General features: G+C 43.0%; 1 protein-coding gene across 2 annotated transcripts in view; it reads right to left on the bottom strand.

Annotated features, from left to right (window-relative positions):
* edil3a (EGF-like repeats and discoidin I-like domains 3a) overlaps positions 1–19,731 on the bottom strand; it is a 111,098-nt gene that overhangs the window by 29,390 nt on the left and 61,977 nt on the right. For both annotated transcript variants that reach the window (XM_076730253.1, XM_076730254.1), the window contains exons 5-8: positions 11,274–11,455; positions 2,385–2,540; positions 1,180–1,324; positions 803–987 (exon numbers count right to left, since the gene is read on the bottom strand). In XM_076730253.1, coding sequence (XP_076586368.1) covers positions 803–987; positions 1,180–1,324; positions 2,385–2,540; positions 11,274–11,455 — 668 coding nt within the window. The remainder of the gene's footprint in view (positions 1–802; positions 988–1,179; positions 1,325–2,384; positions 2,541–11,273; positions 11,456–19,731) is intronic.

Genomic DNA, 19,731 nt, shown 5'->3' with positions numbered 1-19,731 from the left:
TCCCTCTGATCTTCAATTCCCTGAGAAGATGATCCACATCACAATTTCTTCTATGCTATCAGTTTTACAGCTTGAAGTATGTGGTTTCTCACTCTAAAAGCAAAGAGCATTTACTGCCTTTAATCTTAACAGAACAAAAAAATAAAATAAAATAAAAAAAATCCAATATATATGTCAGGCTATATGTGAGGGCATACTGGGCATGACTGAATCTGATTGATACCAGGCCTCCATCAGGCTCACATACTGTTGAGCAGAAAGACTGGGGTGTAAACGTTCACTTAGAAACGTGCCTTGTCCCTTTCAGGAGACATTTTCAGCCATCAGTTACTGTAATGAAAACAAATGGTTCGGCTGTTTTCACAGAGATAGAAAGCCTGGGCTGCTGCCAAAGATAACAAGGCTAAACTCTTCCAACACAGCCAGTGGGGGTGTTGGATTCAAAAAGACTGGCATGAAAAATAAAGTACAGAAATGACTACCTATTACTGTTTCTAAGAATAATACTGAGACCTAGCTAAAAGAAGCAGGATTTCAAGATATAATTTTCTTCACAACCAACAGTGTACACATCACTGAAGTCTTTCCCTATGAAATATAATTGAATCCATTGGCATGCATTACCATGTACACGCCATCAATTACTATGCTGGGGAGGTACAGGCTAATCCTTCAGCAGAGTGAAAACCAGCTATCTGCAAGAACCTGCTCGTCTGTTGTTCATTTCCCTGATAATACTGTATCGATCTAATCTCTACAGTAGCTCCAGCAGATAACAGATTTAGCTCGGATAGCATCTCACCTGTAGCCACTGCGACTGGTCACTGTGTCCAGCTGTCCACGCGTTGACCTTGCCCTGTTTGTCCAAACGGGCCTTTCCGGGCTCCCAGGTGAACATGTCCATGTTGAGAGTCCTGAAGATGCTCGAGGCCGTGACCTGGTAGTCCTGGATATGGCCCGACTTCATCCCGAGTGGTTCAGAGCAGCCTGGCAACAACAAAACAAACAGCTGTCCTAACCTTTCCGACCGTCCAGTCCACTCCCCCTAAAATGAGCCTCTTTTCAGCTAACACGTAAAAAAGATGTAGCATGAAACAACTGTGCAGGAGACACACCGCAGTGGATTTTCAAATCATTTTGGGATCGTGCGTACAGTTTGATGTAGCTCAGCTCACTCACCTGTTAGCTCACAGCCGAGCAGCTCCATGCGTAAGGTACAGTGCCTCCTGCAGACTTGGGGGTAGATGCGCACGTACTGGGCTTCAATGGGAGGGGTGAAGGAGTTCGCTGATGGGGCGTTGTTATCGACGTTTCCCCTGAAAATCTGTTTCAGGGGATGAAATAACAGCAGACAAGGGGGGGGGGGGGCAGATCAGTTTTGCTGTAATGTGGCAGTCTATCTGCCGCTGTCTCTAGTGTCTACTCCACACTCAACAAATTGCTGTCATTCAAGGTCAATGAGCTAGAATTACAGGGAAAAATAGACAATTTCTCGCACCATTTGAGCCCGTAATTCATAAGAACAGTGGTGTGTTTTAAATTAGTGCGCCAATTATATCGCTATACCTTCTGGAGTGTTTTATCCAAATGACCTGAGATGGTCTGACAGAAACTCTCTGATTTGAGTGACTGATGTAGTGGATGTGTGAGGTGAGGAGGAGACGGAGCAGTGCGTTTCCATTCGATACAGGAAATAGGAGCTGTCATCGGGGGGGCAACGGGTCAATGTGAAAAATATTCCCCAACTTATATTAGGTCAAGTAAGAGGGCGTGTAACTGCTGCAAACACACTGACAGGCATTTATCCCAGCCCACTCATATCACCTCCGTCTCTAAAAATACTGTACACGAATTTACTCCCAATCAGGCACATTCATTTCGTCCGTGTGGCCAATTTTGACTGACAAGGAAAATAAAATACAGCCAACAGACGAGACTGACATCACGGAATATTCAACTCCCCGCTCATTGTTCCGTGTGATAAATTTGAGAGGAAGTTTGGAGGTTTGGGGTCATTCGGAGCTCGGCCAAATGGAGGACAGCCGTGGTTTGCTGTCAGGAATGATAGAACGCCGTGTGGCCTATTTGGTGGCTGTTCATCCCCAAATAGTATAAAAATTCAATCTAGAAGTCATAAAAGTGGAGGGGGGTAAGGGGCAGCAAGATGGGCCCGGTGTGTGCTAGCTAATTAAAAAGCCATCTCATCATGTCCTCCACCCTGCCCTTGACTGAGTGCACCGTCTCTAGTCGCTGCGTGTGCACGTGTGTGAGTGTGGGCATGTGTGCAGCTTTGTGTGTGTGTGTGTGTTACAGAGTGAGAGGCTAAAGGGAAAGAGTGGAGAGATGGCATTGGGTGTGTTTGTGCGCACGCGTGTGTGTCTCACCATATCCTCGTCTTTGCCCTTGACTTTGTACGTTCTCCAGGTCTTCCCGTCATCACTGTAGGCTACTTTGTAAGACTTGACGTACTCTGGGCTGCCGATACGCTTTGCACCCTGGGTAATTAGGCCCGTGACCCTCATTCTCCTCTGCAGATTTATCTGTGGAGTCGGAAAAAAGGGCAAAATCCAAAAAAATTACAGCTTCACTTTCAGTCTGACGACGTGCGTCTGTGTGCGCTCGAGCACTGTGCGCATGCAAGTCATGGGAATCAATTCGCTCCCTTGTATCTTTTCTGTCAGGGCCATCCATCTTATTCAGAAAGTCTGTGATCAAATGGAACATTTAATCAATCCTCACGCTCCAGATCCAGTCTGTCAACCCTGTGCAGACTGTCAATATGGTGCCAATGTAAAGTGGCTTGGAGGGCCAAGAGGAAAATAGAAAGCTAAGAAAGAGGAAAGTGATGAATGTTTCCATAGATCCTGCACAGCGGGCACAAAGCAGGATCATTATCATCTAAGTGCGATGGACGTGTTAGACACCAGTTTAAGGTACGCTTTGACATGTTTGTCACTGATTGTTTGCTTTTATTTCTTTACTTTATATCTCGAAACCGCGCAGCCTTCACACTGTATGGCCAAAACTGAAGCTAATGACATATCACTAATGGATGCTGCATCGTGGCTCCTACAGGATCCTTCCTTAAAGGGCCAACATCTCCCAAAGTTATTCTATTTGTCTTCTAAAACATGGTCATGATTAGCATTTATTCGAAACATCTGAAACAAACCTCTGCTCCCATGTCTTTGCACATTGAACGTAGCCTGCCTCCAATTACACACTGTCAGCGAGCCCTGGAGACCGATGAGTGAAGTTACACATGTCATATTCATGTTTTTCTACCGTCTTAAACCCATCAGTTGTGGTTGGCTTCAAAAGTGGCTCACTCGTCCTGTAATTCTGGTGAACTTGTTTAAAAAATGTCTCCAGAGTTATTTTGTTTTTCATCTTAACGGCTGATGAGAGCTGATGACAGCTGACTTCATGGAGAAGCCTGTGGTGGCTATGGAGCAGTGCTGAGATGGCTTACACACACACACACACGCGCACACGCACACGCACGCGCGCGCGCGCGCACACACACACGCGCACGCACACACACACACACACACACACACACACACACACACACACACACACACACACACACACACACACACAGATAGCCTAATTTTTACAGTGAATATTAATATTGATGAAAAAAGAAGTAGGACAGGACAACACAAGGCATTTTCATCATTAGAACACTGTAACACTTGTGAGAGTCTGTGACAAACAAGATAAGGTAAATAAACGGTGACGACAATTATTCATTAATCATTCTGGCACTACATTCGCACCAACTTGCCTCATTTTCAGGAAAAAAAAGAAGAAACTTTGGCTCATCCAGCTCACCCTCTGACAAAATATAAAAACACAGCTGTCCAGTCTTTGATAGCTGCAGAACAGAAGGGCAGCAATAATACGGTATTGAGTGAGCGCTAATTAAAGGACCACATGCATGCATGGCCAAACCTGAAAAAGAGATGCAGAGGAAAACACAATTGGAAATACTAACTAACTAATTTTTTCTTTTATTGACATTTGTTTTGTAGCATAAAATATGGGGAAGAAAAGGAAATGAGTAACAACGCTCACAATCAGTATCCAAAGACCGAATTCCTCATCTTTACCGTGAGTCCTTCGCCCCATGAACACGGACTGTCGATAGTTCTGAGTACACAATATCAAGGTACATGAGAACCAACACTCGAAGGGCTGTGAGAGACTGGGTGGCGTCCAACGTGTTGCAACCAGTTTGTTCTGTGCTGTAAGCCCGGCTGATGGCGCTCGCTTTTTGATCAGTGTCAAGTCCAGCTTGGACAGGTCGTACCGAATGAGCGTGACAGGTGAATGAAGCACAGATCAGACATATCAGAGGGTTCAACCACCAGAGAACATTCCTAAAACATATGAAAATTAGTACCAGCAGCCTTTGAAGCTTCGTGAGTGTCATATACACTCAGTGTATAAAATGGTTGGCGGGGGTCTATGAAAGTGCTGTGAGTCTGGAAACCAGGCCTCTTGTGCCTCTCGTGCTGTATAAAGTTTTTGAGGAGGGTGTTGCCTTTGAGCTGATCCTACCAGAATAGCTCAGGGTCAAATTTCTTCTCGCCATTTGATTTTTAAGCTTGTGCATTCCAGACAACAAAATCCATAACTTAATGTGACATTTCATACAAACAAGACCGCATTTCAGTTGATGTTTGCGAATCAGTTTCTATTTAAGAACCATTTCTTAAGCTGATCCACATGAAATGGAAGTCTAACCTCACCGACAATGGGACCACATTCAGGACCGTATTCTGGGGGCTTGAGCTCATTTTCCGGTGCAGGGATGTTAGCATTACTATGTAAGGCAATTTACAAGTAAAATATTTGAGCGCAAAGGCTCAAACAGAAAGTCTGAACCCACTAAGTCATACTCCCCTTTTCGGTTAATGAAAAAACTCTAAGCTGTGGCTCCTGAGGACATTAGAGATTGGAGTATTGGCTCTTCCGGATCCAGCACACAAAAAAAGAACTGTTTATGTTCGCCAACCTTGTCTGAACTGTCAAAAGCTAATGGAGAAATGTCTAATAATTCTATTGCAGCGTGGAATTCCTTTCTAATTTCCATTTGTAGAGACAAGACTCAATTACACATATTTCTCAACATATTTAAACCAACATATCAAGTTAATTATACATAAGGACCCATCTTGTAGCCTCAGAGCTGCAGTGACCCACTCTTTCTCATTTGCAGCATTTCTTCGCTCTCCTCCGTTTTCTCCATAGAGAAAGATACTTCTCGCACTAATTAGGAGCCCTGTCACTAAAAGGCCACTGCCGGGCTAATTGGGGTGATCATTCACATTTTTAATGACCATTCAGAAACATACGTCTGTCAGCTCAGCGCTAATAATGGTGCATTTATTTGTTTGAGTGAGGCATCAGCGGAAAGGTCTCCATTAGCAGACCTTTGTCTGCAGACTTTTGAGTGTCAGTTGAAGGAAACGTCTCAGTGTGAGAGACACTCGACCTAAAATGCTTAAAGTGGCAGAATGGGGAAAGTATAACATTGAGAACTGTTGTACAAACTGCCACACTTCTTGACTGCACTGTGCAACTCAACCCAAATTGAGAGGACACAATGATTCAGACACTTTGTTCCAAAATTTAGTTCCAGACTCATAGTCTACCACTCTGAGTATCATGATGTGTACAATAGAAATGTATAAACTTTTTCTATTCGCAAAAAAAAAAAAAGGTCACAGAATTATGTGTGCTCGGTTATGTTTGAGTTTGCTTGAGAGACTTTGTGCAAAACAGCGCTACAAGGCTAGAAGACAAAGTAAATGAACTCTTACCCTTTCACCAATTCACCCTCTCTTTTTCCCGAAACACACAGCATCTTGTTTATGAAGTGCTCTAGGTGAAATGCATGAGCCTGCAAGAAAAGAACTGCTCCATCAAATCATTTCTCCTCTCCAACTTTATTTGCGGCACAAAGAAAATACCACTTGTTTGCATGGTGTGATATAACTGGATTTCTCTGAAAAAAACAAACAAAAGAAAACATCAGTGCTGTGAGAAAATGATCAGCATGAAACCAGCGGCAACATCCTGGATCATGTCCTGTAGCTGTGATTCCCACCCTGCATTCAGGAAACACTGGTTTGAGGCAACCCTGATTTGTCTGGAAGTGTTTTTCTGCAGTTAAATTTAAGAAATTACTTCAGGTCATGGTCCCACATTGACCATTACCGTATCTTTGACTTCTCATTGGCCTTTTGATATCACACGTATACTATTAGTAGCAATGTTTGACATGTTTGTTATGCTGCTAATGAGGCAGACCTTGAGTTACAGTGACCAAAGGCACAAACTGGGTCAAGATGCACAGAAAATGGCAGTTTTAACATTGTTTTTGTTCTTTGCTTTTATGTTTTCATCTAGATTTAGTGGCCAGAACCATAAGAAATAGAGCTGAGATGATTAGTCGATCAACTGTCAGGACATTTATTGACTATTTTAACTATTTTAATAACCATTTCAGTCATTTATTCAAGCAAAAATGCTAACAATGGTCGGGCTCCAGATGTGAGTATTTGCTATCTTGTTCCTACGGTATATAAGAGTTAACTGACTATTTTGGGGATTCTGGATTGTTTGAATTGGTCATCTTAGGTTCTGGGGAATTTCAGCCATCAATTTTCAAGATTTCCTGACATCTTACAGACAGCACAGTTAATTGATTAAGGGAGAAAACCATCAATAGTATAGTCAATAATGTTTGCATCTCTTAAACTTAAATTCCTCATGTCAAACGTTTGTTTTGTTGTAGTGCCGCTGTAAGGAACTAGTTAACTATGCCATATTATAGCAGAACCTGAAAGTCCTCCACTAAACAATGAAGCACAACATAAGATCACATTTTTACACTTTCCATTATATTCTCTCCAGAGCTCATTAAGCCTTATTTAAATGGCTGAAAACACTTTTATTTATAGCTACAGCCTTTGGGTGAAAATGGCACCGACTTCGCTGTGGCTGACTTCCCGTCCTTTATGTTGCCAAGACCACTAACTATTACCACATATAATCATACCAGCAAGCCAGACCTCACACACATGCAAAGGTCAGGAGCATATAAAGGGAAAAAACATCCTCTGTTGATTACACACCGAGATGGAAACTGTTGTGGGAATTGCAGCAGCATTGTCTCAATTAAAGTGCCCTGTGCCCTTGAAGCTACAAAAAAGCCCTGTGGCACTGTGGTTGGAAAGAAGCATGTGAGCACATACACACACATTCAGACAGCCTTATCTCTCTCACTGGACTCCATAACACACCTGTGCAAGGTCCATATTCAAATTACATCCATATTTTTCCTCCTTTTTGGTCGATTTGCGTGTTTGCTGTGGACGGAAATCAAACCCTAACCACAGTCACACATCAGAGAGAGTCAGTCGGAGATTCCTGTGACTCATTGTGAGAGCGGCCACTCAACCACTAACCCTCAAAGAGCCGAGTGTAAAATTAATCCAGGCCGTGTCACAACCTCACAGTAACAGTCAGTGATGTGCAACCATGTGACTGTGATTGGTCATAGCAGTGCAAACGTTTAAAGGATTTGAACCAGCATGAACAAAAAGCTCAGATTTAAAACATCGCTGAGATACTGAGGCAGGGCCGCTGAAGGCAGCGCCATCATCGGCAGCGATTTGAGGCAGTTCTATCTAAGAGGAGGTGATCACAACTGTTAGACTGCTTTTACAGACTGGTGACTTACTCATAGCTGACATCTGTTATAGCTCTAAGGTGCTAAAGGTGCTGCATTAAGTTCAGGCCCATGACCCCTGACTGATTTTTATCTATCTAAGATTTTGTAGAAAAACCTGATGGCGTTAAGTCCAAACAGCAAGAACATATTTTTTTTTTTTACCGCGCTCTATGAATCAATGCTTTATTACTGAAGTCATGCTCTGTGATCATAAAATAAACTGTGATGGAAAGGCATTTGTCAGGGGCAGATCTCAAACCACATAGCCGACTCTAGAGTTGAATGTTTTAATAACTACTATAAGATTACACTGGAATGAAAAGGGGAACGCTCCCCAGACAGACACACAATTAGAGTCTAAGCAAGTTTGATAGATACATACCGGCACATGCCAGCAAAGGCGAACACGCCGTGGGAGATCTGCATGTGAACGTTAAATCATTAAGTGTGTATCTTTCATTAAGCAAAGTACAGACCTTAAGGAAGCAATTGGGATTGTGTCACTCCTCCAACACAGCTGGCCAGAGCTATATTTTGCTGATATTGGTCAGAGTGGCAGCATATTTCCCTTGAGTGTTCAATGCAATTTTATGTGTGAGCTACTAGTGGCAAGGCTGTGGAAAACTGATGTTCTCACACAACACAGATGTGTGAACAATAGCGAACTCTCTCTCTCGCTCTCTCTCACACACACACACACACACACACACACACACACACACACACCATTCACAATCACACGAACCGACATAAACACAAACAAACACATATACAGTGAATGCTTTGTCTGCAGTTCTTTGATGTATTATTCAAGGTACAGTATGCCGCTCTATGTTTGATTCATTTGTTGAGGTTTATGGGGAAGAAGCTGACTCGGGTTGACATGCAAAGAATCATAGTGCACCGGAGAAAACCTTACAAATAGCCGGCGAAATCTGATCCCTATCCTGATCGGGCTGTCGTGTGTCGGTATAACCTGTTTCACCTGACAGACATGCAAACAGTCACACCACATCACTCTGCGTTACAGAGGCACAGCAGCGACTCCTTAGCATAATCCCTAAACACTGACATGACTGTACACCTCACTGTACTCACGTCCCAATTATCCGGGCCCTCTGTAGAAACACACAATGCCTACAGCATCCCGCGCAACATCCCACGTGGCATCATTAAAGTCAAACAAACCGCCTGAATGTTTTATGTGCCGTTCTCCTCAGCCTCTCCATGCGCCAGGCTCCTTTTCTCTCACTCATGTTGCCTGTTTCTTTGACTATCTCTCCTTCCTTTTCTTGCCCTCTCTTACTATTCTATTGTTGTTAGGTACAGCTTCACTTTCTCCATCATGCTGTCACGCTGTAGTATGTTTTTCTATTATACTTTGTTCACGGTTCACCGACTGTGTATCATGTATCTGACAACAGCCCACTTCAAAGGTGGCTGTCAGCATTTCTGTCATGGCAGAAGCGAATCAAGAATAAGAGCGACGAAAAGAAGCTGAAAAACAATTATTTATAGAATAGCTAATGAATTAACTTGCTAAATGATGAATCAATTTTACTCTTTATCCCGTCCATCTACCTTTCTATCTGCACTCTGTGGGACGAGCGTCATCGAAACTGGACCAATTCTTCAGACTGGAGTCGAGAGGGGATTTTATATATGGTAGCTGCACATCATGTGACAGCTGTTTTATATGCCACAGCTGGTTCAGCACAGGGTCAGGATGTATGAGTATTTGTTCAACATAAATCCAGTCAATCAGCTCTACGTAGGTCTTGTGTTCAAACACTGAAGCCATACCATTTTAGGTGAGAAGAAGTGCTGCAGCTTCCTTCTGCAATGCAACCCATACAGGGTTCAAACTGTGTGGTCGTATACATTAGGAGTAATTTCTCTGCATTAAAACAGGTCTAAATATGATGTGCAGTGATAATTCAGAACCACCAGGTGGTCTATTTCACGGTTCTCTCATCTATCTGTCTATCTTTGACAACAAGCAGTGACTAATGGCACAGCATGAAGGTTGATGTTAACACAGTGTAAGTAAGAGGAGACTTGTGTGTATCAGTGCTTTGCTGCAGTAAATATCTAACTTCATTTCACAATTCATAGGGCTGTTTTATATGAAGGCCCCTGGGTGGTCAGGGAAGGATAGAGAGGCACTGAACGGTTAATGCTGAACTCAATCTTTTTTTGTGGATAACAGGAAAATTACTGTTAATATTACCGCTGACTATTATGTAAAATGATACAGCAAATTTCTCTTGACAACACAGTGATTTGAGGATCAGAATTTCCATAATGCATAACAAAGCATCAGCAGACTGAATAATTACAATACTGTGCTCTGTAGTTTTGCTGCAAGGAAAAGCCGTATTGCTAAACGCAGTTTAGGACACAAAGTACAGCAAGTGAAGTTACATTTGTGAGCATGCCGCAACTAAATGTCAAAACAAGAGACGGCACAGTTGGGTAATGGTTAGCAAATCATCATCACAGAGCGAGATGCAACAGCCGCTAGCTGACAACCGTTATGCCCTTTCACACTGTTTCTCACTCTTGACTACACCTGCATCTGTTCCCAGCTCAGACTTTCTATTGCTCTTTATTACCAGTAGGTGAGCCATCAAATGTACAGTATCAACGATTAACTCGAAAGTTAGAGCAGTTGCATTTTTACATTCAACAATTCACACTAAGCATCAAATAGAAAGTGATGTTTTACAGTAGGAAGTACAAGTAAGTTAGGTAGTAAGAAAACCTGATTTCTAAACATCCAGTCCTTCATGGCTGTTACAGACTGTGCTTCAAATGAAAACCAGACTGGAATTCATCCAAGATTCCACTGCTGTTCAGGACCTGTGCAACTATTTACATACTATTTTTTCCAAGTCCTTGGGACATAAAAGTGAGCTTGGATATAGGTCTATAGTAACTGTGAGGCTATAGGGGAGTCAGTGTTGGCCGTTTGAAGAGTGGCTGAATAACCGCATTTTTAAAATCATCAGGTATGCAGCCAGTGCTATGAGAGCTATTCACAAAGGAGAGCATGTATGGTCCTAAGGAGCTAAAAACTTATTTTAAAAGAGAGGTTGGAACAATGTCAAGGTGGCTTGAGGAGAGGCGCATTTTGGAGACATTGGCTGTGAGTTCATCCAGGGAGGTTTGTCTTAAACTGGCAGGTCGTGTTTTAATGGGTCAGGTGTCAGCATTAAAGAGTATTCAAAATAACACACTGGTGGTCAGACATGAAAAATCCTCAATGCATAGAGCATTAAGGTTCAGACCCAAATCATCAGTGTGACCTTGATTGTGGGCTGGCCCTGAAAGAAGCTACATTAAACAGAGTTGTGCTTAAATACTCAGAGCAGATTTATCTAATATGTCATCACCGTGTATAAAACGACATAACAAACATGGGAATAAAACCTATGTATAATTAAGAGTGTGCCCGTGTCTCGATTCATGCGTGCCTGGTCCTGGCCCGGCTTTGTGTGTCTCCTGTCCCGTGACTGTGTCTTACCTGGATCCATGGCCATCTGTCATTTTCGGCAGCAGTCCAGGCATTGACCAGGCCCTTCTTGTTGAGGCGTGCAAAGTACGGGTACCACTTCTGCAAGCCGAAGAGAGCACGGTGGGTGGAGGAGGCTGTTATCTGCTGGTTGGAGATTATGCCGCCCTCCATGCCCAGTGGTCCAGAGCATTCTGAGGGAAGAGTAGCAGAAAGAGACTTTGTGTAATTTCAGCACTCAAAAATATGTGAAACTCAGTCTATGGGATGTATATAGATTTTTAAAAATACCACAAACGCTGCATTCAGTAATGTCAGTGATTATGTCACATCTTATTTCAATTGTATCCACATCACAGTCAATATCTTTGTTTGTCTCAGTTTCAGAGACTGAGATAAACTCTGTACACTCTACAGCATCAGCATCAGTATCAGTCATTAAAACTCCCATTTTGCCTCAGTCTCTGCTGTTTTTGTGATGCCCCCCTACTGAGACCTGGTCTTTGTGGCCATCATAGATTTGTCCACTCTGACGCCTGCCTCTGGACAATAAATGTCGCTCTGATTCATCAAAAGAAAGTCCCTAATGGCAATATCCCTTTGAATCCCAGCAGTCAATGACAGGACGCCTCTTGCCTTCATGCTGTTCACATCTGAGGAACGGTTGCTCCTTCATCTCTTCCATCAGTAACCGAGGCCTCAGGCTTCCACCCGAGGAGCTGCGGCCACTTCTGGACAGCATCATCCCCAAAGTCAACAAGCTGTCCTGCAGCTTTGAACACCCTACAGGCTCCAGTACTAATAGCGCCATGACAGTAATATCTTCAGACAAAAGCACTGTCCTTCCTTTTTTAAGCAGCTTGTTTTCCCTCTTAATCCTAACTGGCATGTCCAGGCACATCAAGAGCATTTTAATAGACACACCTGTGGTGAAAGGGATTCTGGCAATGTTTATCCAAGAGAGAATTTACTGCTCAGCAAAACAGGTACTTCTTTGTGTTTCCATTAAATAAAACTACTGGGAAATCAAATAATCATAGAAAACACATGAGAAATGAAACACAATGAAGAAACAGATGGAAAGGGGGCATGCATCCATATGGTATGCTGGATCACTATAAGGCATACGGCAATATACAATTTTATTGCATACAATTGAAAGTTTTAAAAAGTTGCCACTGCTCCCAAAATGAGGTTTTCTTAATTGTTCATTTACACACAAAACATCTGGCTTTTCTATCAAAACACATTAAGGATTGTGAGATTTCACCAGCTCAGGATGGATTAGATTAGGATGGGATGTGCATACAAATTGTATAGCTTGCCTCTAATTATAAGACATCTCATCCTTTGGAAAGGCATCACAATTGAGGACTCAGGTGTGCCAAGAAAACAGCCCGAACAGCTGAACCGGGGTTGAATTGTAGATCCAAACAGCTGTGGCATATTGCATGAAAAGTGAATCAGATGTGTTTCCAGGTCTTCAGAATCCTTCAGCCTAAATGCATTGTGGTGGAGAGCTGTGTTGTTCATAAGACTGTCTCTCCACTGGATATCATTCAAAGTTGTAATATGGAGCTGAATCACTAAGAAATAGGTTACAAATTGGTTTCCCGCAAAGTGTAATTTGAAGGAAAACAAAACAGCTGAGAGGTGACGCGAACTCAGTCTGAATTCTGCTCAACAGGCTCGATGCTTCGACCCCAGCGTCGCCGCTCCTCGAGCCCACAGTCTCTTAAACATGAACAGCATCACAGCTGTACTGAAAATGTGCTGCATTAGTTGTGACAGATGCTTAAATTTTAATTAATCTTCAAGTCAGATCTTTAAGTTGACATGAACACAAGTGTAGTTCTGCACCCTCTCAGATTTAACTGTATAAGAAAAAGTCGAGTATGATCCAAAAAAAGATTAACATCCACTGTAAAATACACTCACAGAACCAAGTCTAAATAATATTACGAGAGAGTACTGATGTAATGGCATGGCAGTGTGTGCTACACACAGAAAGCACCCGAAATTGCCGTTTGGGGCATTTAATCCTCTATCAGATTTGAAAGTCATGAGGTTGGATGTAATCCTCAAGTGTGCAGCAAAATGGGATTTATTTCCCAATAACTTTTTAGAGTGTAACAGCAGTAAACAAACAGACATGACAGTCTGAGGTATTTTTCACTTTTATTGTCCTCCTCAAATTCATTTTCTGAATGGAATGATGGTTTAGTCTCACAAAGGAGAAAAGATAATTCCTGATGCTGTGTTTCATTTCATTGATGCACAACTGCATGCAGTTAGTGATGGATATGACGTGGGAGGGATTCCTCCCACTCTGTTCTTGGTGTTTATTTCTAATGACAACAGGGATGAAAAGGATTAGAGCAATAAAGAGAGGACACACATCATTTATTCTGCTTCTTCTGCTGAACAATGCCGGACCTGATTAAAATGCACATAACTCATTTGATTTCTCCTGTTAGCGTGTCTCTGGTCACAGATGATTAAATGTGTGTGCTTAAGAGCCTAAAAACCACAAGTGTCGGAAAAGCTGTGGGAACCTGGAAGCTGGAAGCGTCCCAAAAGAATGAGGACATATCTGAAGCGTTCAGCTCAGCCAGAGGCGCCGCTCGCCGGCTGAGCTGCGAGTGTCCGTGTAAACCAGCCTTCAGGGGAAGCCTGGAGCGATGGTCACCGTAAGGCTGTGATGCCATCCCCACCATTTAAGCTGAACACCTCAGCATTTCAGCACTGACACACACACACCAGGAGACAATGAAACTGGCAGCGCTGAGAGCTGTGAGAAGACTTTCGCCGCTGAAGAAAGCGAGAGTCGGAGGAGAATGGAAGAATGAAAACAACCCTAGCTCAACTTATCCAGCTGCTAAAACAGTGGGGTTCTAGGCAACAGGGAGCTGTGGAGACAGTGAGTAATGTCTGAGGACGGTCCAGGGGGATCGACTGGAGGCTGGATGTGAGCAAAGACGATATCTGTGTGTGTGTGTGTGTGTGTGTGTGTGTGTGTGTGTGCTGCCAGAGATGTGTTTATATATTCCACTATGGTAAATTACTCTTGCTTCACTAGTTCTTTCTTGTGTGTGACTCATCGCCTCCAGACTGATGAGAGGATGGTGTAGGTGGATGCGGTAGCCTACTGCTGAAGCCAAGAGAAGCTTCTGATTTCCTGATATCTGATGGATAAACTTCATTTGGTCCTTTTAAAAAGCCTGAGAAAGGACAAACATCTCCCATTTTCAGACTCGGTCATCCTGTTCAAACCCATGGGGGGTCCCTCCGTGTCAGATTGTGGGCTGGGACTTTCCAAAATGATCTCTGTGTTGCATCTACAGTGATCTAAGTCACATTCGCACTTCAGCATTCGCTGCCTAATTTGGGGACAATGGATATCCGTATAATTTAGTAGCTTTCTCTCCTCAACTCAGTGAAAAATGTGCCTTTCTGCTTCAACAAAGGAGGTTCATATGTCAGAAAGATATCCCATAATTCAAACTGCATGAACAAGAACACAAACAAACACGCTGGTCCAGGGGGCCACTGATTACAATATGTTCCTCTCTTTCTATCATTTTTAGCCATAACTATCAAAATAACCAAGCAGCATGCATGGATTTAAACAGCTGAAGGTATGTTTGCAGGCTAAGCAACAATTCCACTCAGATCTGAAGTGACAGGAATGTGCCTCTTTAAAAATGCACAAAGCATTGAATGCTATCTTTTTCCGAGGCTAACGGTCTACAGACATGCTAATGGTTCTGCAAAGCTGTGGGAAAGCTCTCTCTCTCCCTCTCTCTCTCTCTCTCTCTCTAGTTTGTTCCTCCTCCTCTCTCCTCACCCAGGCTCCTCTGTGCTGGATCATCGGCCGTCCTGGGACCTCCTTCTGGCTGATCCAGATGCTTGGATCTGGATGACTGTCCCCCGGGAGAGTCAGCCTCTCCTCATCTCTCCCTAGTTTGCTTGTTATCCTGTCCCTCGCTCCCTCCTTGTGTTTGTTTGTCCCCCTATCTGTGTAAATGCTGCTCGCCTCCTCTGTGTTTGTGTGGCCTATCCTTTTTCCAGGTCTCCACAATGGAGAGCAGGCTGCGTGGCTCAGGTCCTACCTATCTGGCTGCACCTGAAGTTGCTCATCATCCTCCCGAATTCAAACTCTTCACTCACGTTTTAAAATATACATACGCATTTTGTCATCATAAATCATTCTGTGATTTTTGTTGATCTATATTTATCTCTGTTACAGGGATTTATCCCTGACTGAATGGAGGGTCTGAGGGCAGAGGCTGTTGTACATATTGTAAAGCCCCTTGAGGGAACCTGTGATTTGTGATAGGGGGCTATAATTAAATTTGACTTGACTATTTGTGCACAGTACTGCTTCAAGCTAAATACTAATATCAGCATGATGACACGCTCAAAAGACAATGCTAGTATGCTGATGTTAAACATGTGTAAGGTTTACTGTGTTCATCATCTTGGTTTAGACTATTAGCATGTTAACATTAGCACAAAACACAAAGTACTGCTGACATAAGTAATTATGTCTGTATCAAATTTTGCAGTAGCTCATGTTGTGTATGTTGAGATTGTTTACAACATATGTGAAAACTTGAGATGTCAGGGAATCACCAAAGTCATTAGGATTCGTCCTCTGGGATCAGTGAATGTCTGTACATAATTTTATATAAATCCATGAAATAGCTGTTGAGAGATTTCAGTCTGGAACTTCCTTCATGCAGTTATGCATGTCCATAAACAGCAGTTTGAAGGATGTTAAGTTGAGGTGATATTCCCTGACCAAATGTAAATAAATGTCAAGAGCGCAAATTAATACTATGAAACATTCATCACGAATCCCAACTTGTTAGGGACCTCATGGGTTTACACATGCTACTCAGGCTCCAGCATTGAATAACACCAGCCTGACTGAACTCCTGAAAGTGAAATGGAATTTCCATTTTTCTTCATTACAAGCCGATGTTACCCAACCGAGGAGCAATGTTGCATCAACACAGCATCATATTTGTTGAGAATCCAGACAAATCTACACATTTTCAAACTTTTTCCAGCATGTCCCCCTTCAGAAGCCAAAAAAAAAGTTCACCCCACAGTTGTTATCAATCATCACTAACGACAGGAGGAAGCAACCACTAAAAATAAAAAAAAAAATAAGTTGAGGTTTAGTGAAATAAAGGTCAGTGTGATGGCATCAGCAGGCTTGTTTCTTTTCTCCACATAAATCATGCTCATTCAACTTCACTCCACCCCATCCCCCCCCCCCCCCCCTTCCGAGTCATCCACGCCCCCCCCTGCAGTGGCTCTGTGCCCCCCCAAGTTTGTGCAGCTCTCTTGTCAGGCACTCTGTGGATGTTGTGGCAAGACACTGTTCCAAAGTCGCGGTCCTTCTCACCTTGCGGCAACGATGGGCCACTCTTAACGAGCTGCCTGCCAGTCGTCCATCAGAGCAGCAGAGCCCGCCAGCCCCCGGGCCTTGGCCTGCTGGCCCCCGAGCATACATCAGTCCTGCGACAGCACACATCACTAACGCCACCACTACCGTGATGTGACAGCTGAATCCATCTCCCACAAGCCCTACCTGCAGCCTAAACAAATTAGAGCCCCGCTGAAATTAATGCCAGCACACCAATACTAATGAGCATGCGGCAGAGAGGGGAAAAGAATAACAAACACACCAAACAGACGTCAGCCACACACTCGAGGTTCCACAGGTGATAAATGAGACTGAATGAGTGGACTTGCATGGATTTTACTGTATGTGGGTGGACGAGTGTGGCAGCATGTGTGCAGATATGCACATTATTACAGCTTTATGACATCTCGATCAATACGGTGCTGTTATTTGGGGGTTTGAAAAAAAACCTGATGATGACGCATTGGTTGATATTGATTTTCTTTACACAGCCCATGAAGTAAATCAGCAGTCCTTTTTTAATTTAGCAATTTTGTCCAAGAAATGTACTGGAATGGACATTTTAGACATTTTTGTTGAAAAATAACGGTGCATTCCTGATTATACTTGAGTTAGTTGAGGAGTAAACTGCATCATAACCAATAACAAAAGCACTGATCATCAAACCTACGAAGGGGCACAAACACAGCTTCTCAACGTTATCCATGACGCAGAACAGGATGGTCAATTAATTCTAATAGATTTGAAGTAACCTGACACACCAGTCGTTCTCACACTGGACAGGCCACGGTCCACCACCACATAAAAAAGGCAATTTTTACCTCATTGAGATTCAAATCAAATATGTTTAATATGCAGTTACGACGAAGCTAAGACTGTTGACAAAGGCTCACGGTTGCTGGTTGTCATTGTAACGTGACACAGTTTCCAACTGGCAGGTTCTGCGGTCAGGAATCGTGACTGTCAGAAGAAGTGATGGAAAGATCCGTCACTGTAATTAGAGCTGAAAGAAACGCTGACGCAGGCGGCTGAAGGGACTGAAATCAGAGTAACAGCTGCTCAGCTCGCAGCTTTTCGTGGTGAAGGCAGTGCTTCGTCTGGAGGCACATGGAGGGTCCCGGTGCTGCGTTCTTGAAAAGTTTGGGAGCCACTGATTAAGGATAAATTAAATGCAAAGAGAAATGAAACAAAGAAGACAATAAAACTATTCACACTTTGAATTATCAGCATCATGAACTCTTGGGCTAATTTGCAGTAAACAGCCACAGCCTGGTGTGGTTTATTTGATATGGGGCTACTGGGTGTTATTTGATGTTACAGGGTGCAAGTAAGTTCAAGCTACACTTGGTGTACTTTAGCTGATTTAGCTTCTGCTCAAGACAGATGGTTATACAGTCGCCCCAGCCTTAAAGTGCTTTTGGAAAACAGAGCCCTGAATAGTCATCAGCTTTCTTCAATATTGGATCTTTAACCCGTATTAGAGTCTGAACGCGAATGTCTCTGAACAGCAACTCCCAAACTTCTGTCAGCAGAAAGGCTGAGGCAGCTTGTGCCAAGTGTTATCTCATTATATTTTATGCCTCCCTGTATATTTCACCGGGATTCATGTCGGTAAGTGACAGGTATGATTCTTCTTCTCACTTCTCCCTTTCCATTGGATCATGGGAATCGATACTGACGGCACCGTAATTATTTCAGCAAAATCACTGAACAGACAGGCACCGGCCAAAAGCTCACTGCTGCCTTCACATAATATTCAAATTTCTGGTGTGGTCAGAAAATGTACAGCTGCTTAATCGGCAACAGCCAACGTGTGTGTGCACGACTTGCCCACACACCCGACGTGGGCTGAAGGAACAAGTCAGAGTCGATGACGAGTCCTTGCAAAAAAGTACATTCCAGCAATTCTACATTTTTCTATGTATTCATTGGGGAGCCTACCGACGGTACTTCTTATGCTGGAAAAAGTTGGGACTTTGATTTTAAAGGGGCGTTCCAACACTTTTGCACAATAGGATCAGTTTACTCATCACAAGGAGAACTACTCAGCTCGTCAGAAGAAGTTAGAATAACAACTCCAACGACTCAAATGATGTCACAGTGATGTCATCAGGGTATCTCAGCTTGGGCTCGAAGGCTAAAAACATGGTCACGTGTTCAGTTCATCGTCCGGCAGGGACGATGGAATGACAGACTGCATTGGGTTGCATTATGGGGAATGGAGGCTTCAGCATTAAGGAGTAAACAGTAAGGACTAAAAATCCGAAGCTGCTTTGATTTGAGTCCAAATTCTCCAGCTTTATGCGACTACATTTCCAATTGCTGCAATATCGGCGCTTCTGGTAAACTGACACTGACAGTGATGAGTAATTTATCACATGAACCTCATAAAATCCTGCTAGTTATCAGTCATATCATTTATGTTGAGAAATGTAGCTGAGGGAGATTTGATGGCCACTGATATTAGAGGAGCAACTGCAATTTTTTCACTTATTTGTCTTTGTAATGTTTTTTTTTTTTTTTTTTTTTGAGACATTTTGTAATAAACTGCCCTGTCAGATAACATACAGCTCGGTCTGACAGTATGAGGTCTGAGGTAAGTCTGGCTGTAGTCCAGCACACAGGATTTGAATGAACCAAGCAAACAAACAGTCATAGTGCTGGTTTTTAAATTGAGGGGTGTTTGGGATTGTTAACAACTGTACTGGGTCAAAACTGTAGGACTTATTGGCCTTTTCACCCTCTGGGACATGTATAAAAAGGTTCCTGCACACTTCACCCACTGTGGATTTAAACACCATCAAACTGAAGCTGAGTCAGCACTCTGGGCTCACAGCAACTGTTTCATTTCAAATGAAGTGCAAAACCCAAAACAAAGCATCCTAATTCTTGTAGACTGCGCCGCAACTTTGAAAATAACTGAAGCTGAATTAATGGTTGTATAATATGCTGTACCAATATTGAATTTCTATGGGAAAATGGAAATGAGCATCATTAAACAAATAACGGAGCCTAGCATATGTTCAATCAGCA

The sequence above is a fragment of the Chaetodon auriga genome, chromosome 5, assembly GCF_051107435.1.
Source record: "Chaetodon auriga isolate fChaAug3 chromosome 5, fChaAug3.hap1, whole genome shotgun sequence".
In the NCBI taxonomy this organism is placed as follows: domain Eukaryota; kingdom Metazoa; phylum Chordata; class Actinopteri; order Chaetodontiformes; family Chaetodontidae; genus Chaetodon; species Chaetodon auriga.
The sequence above is the reverse complement of the archived record's forward strand: the minus strand, read 5'-3'. Positions and strand labels throughout refer to the sequence as shown.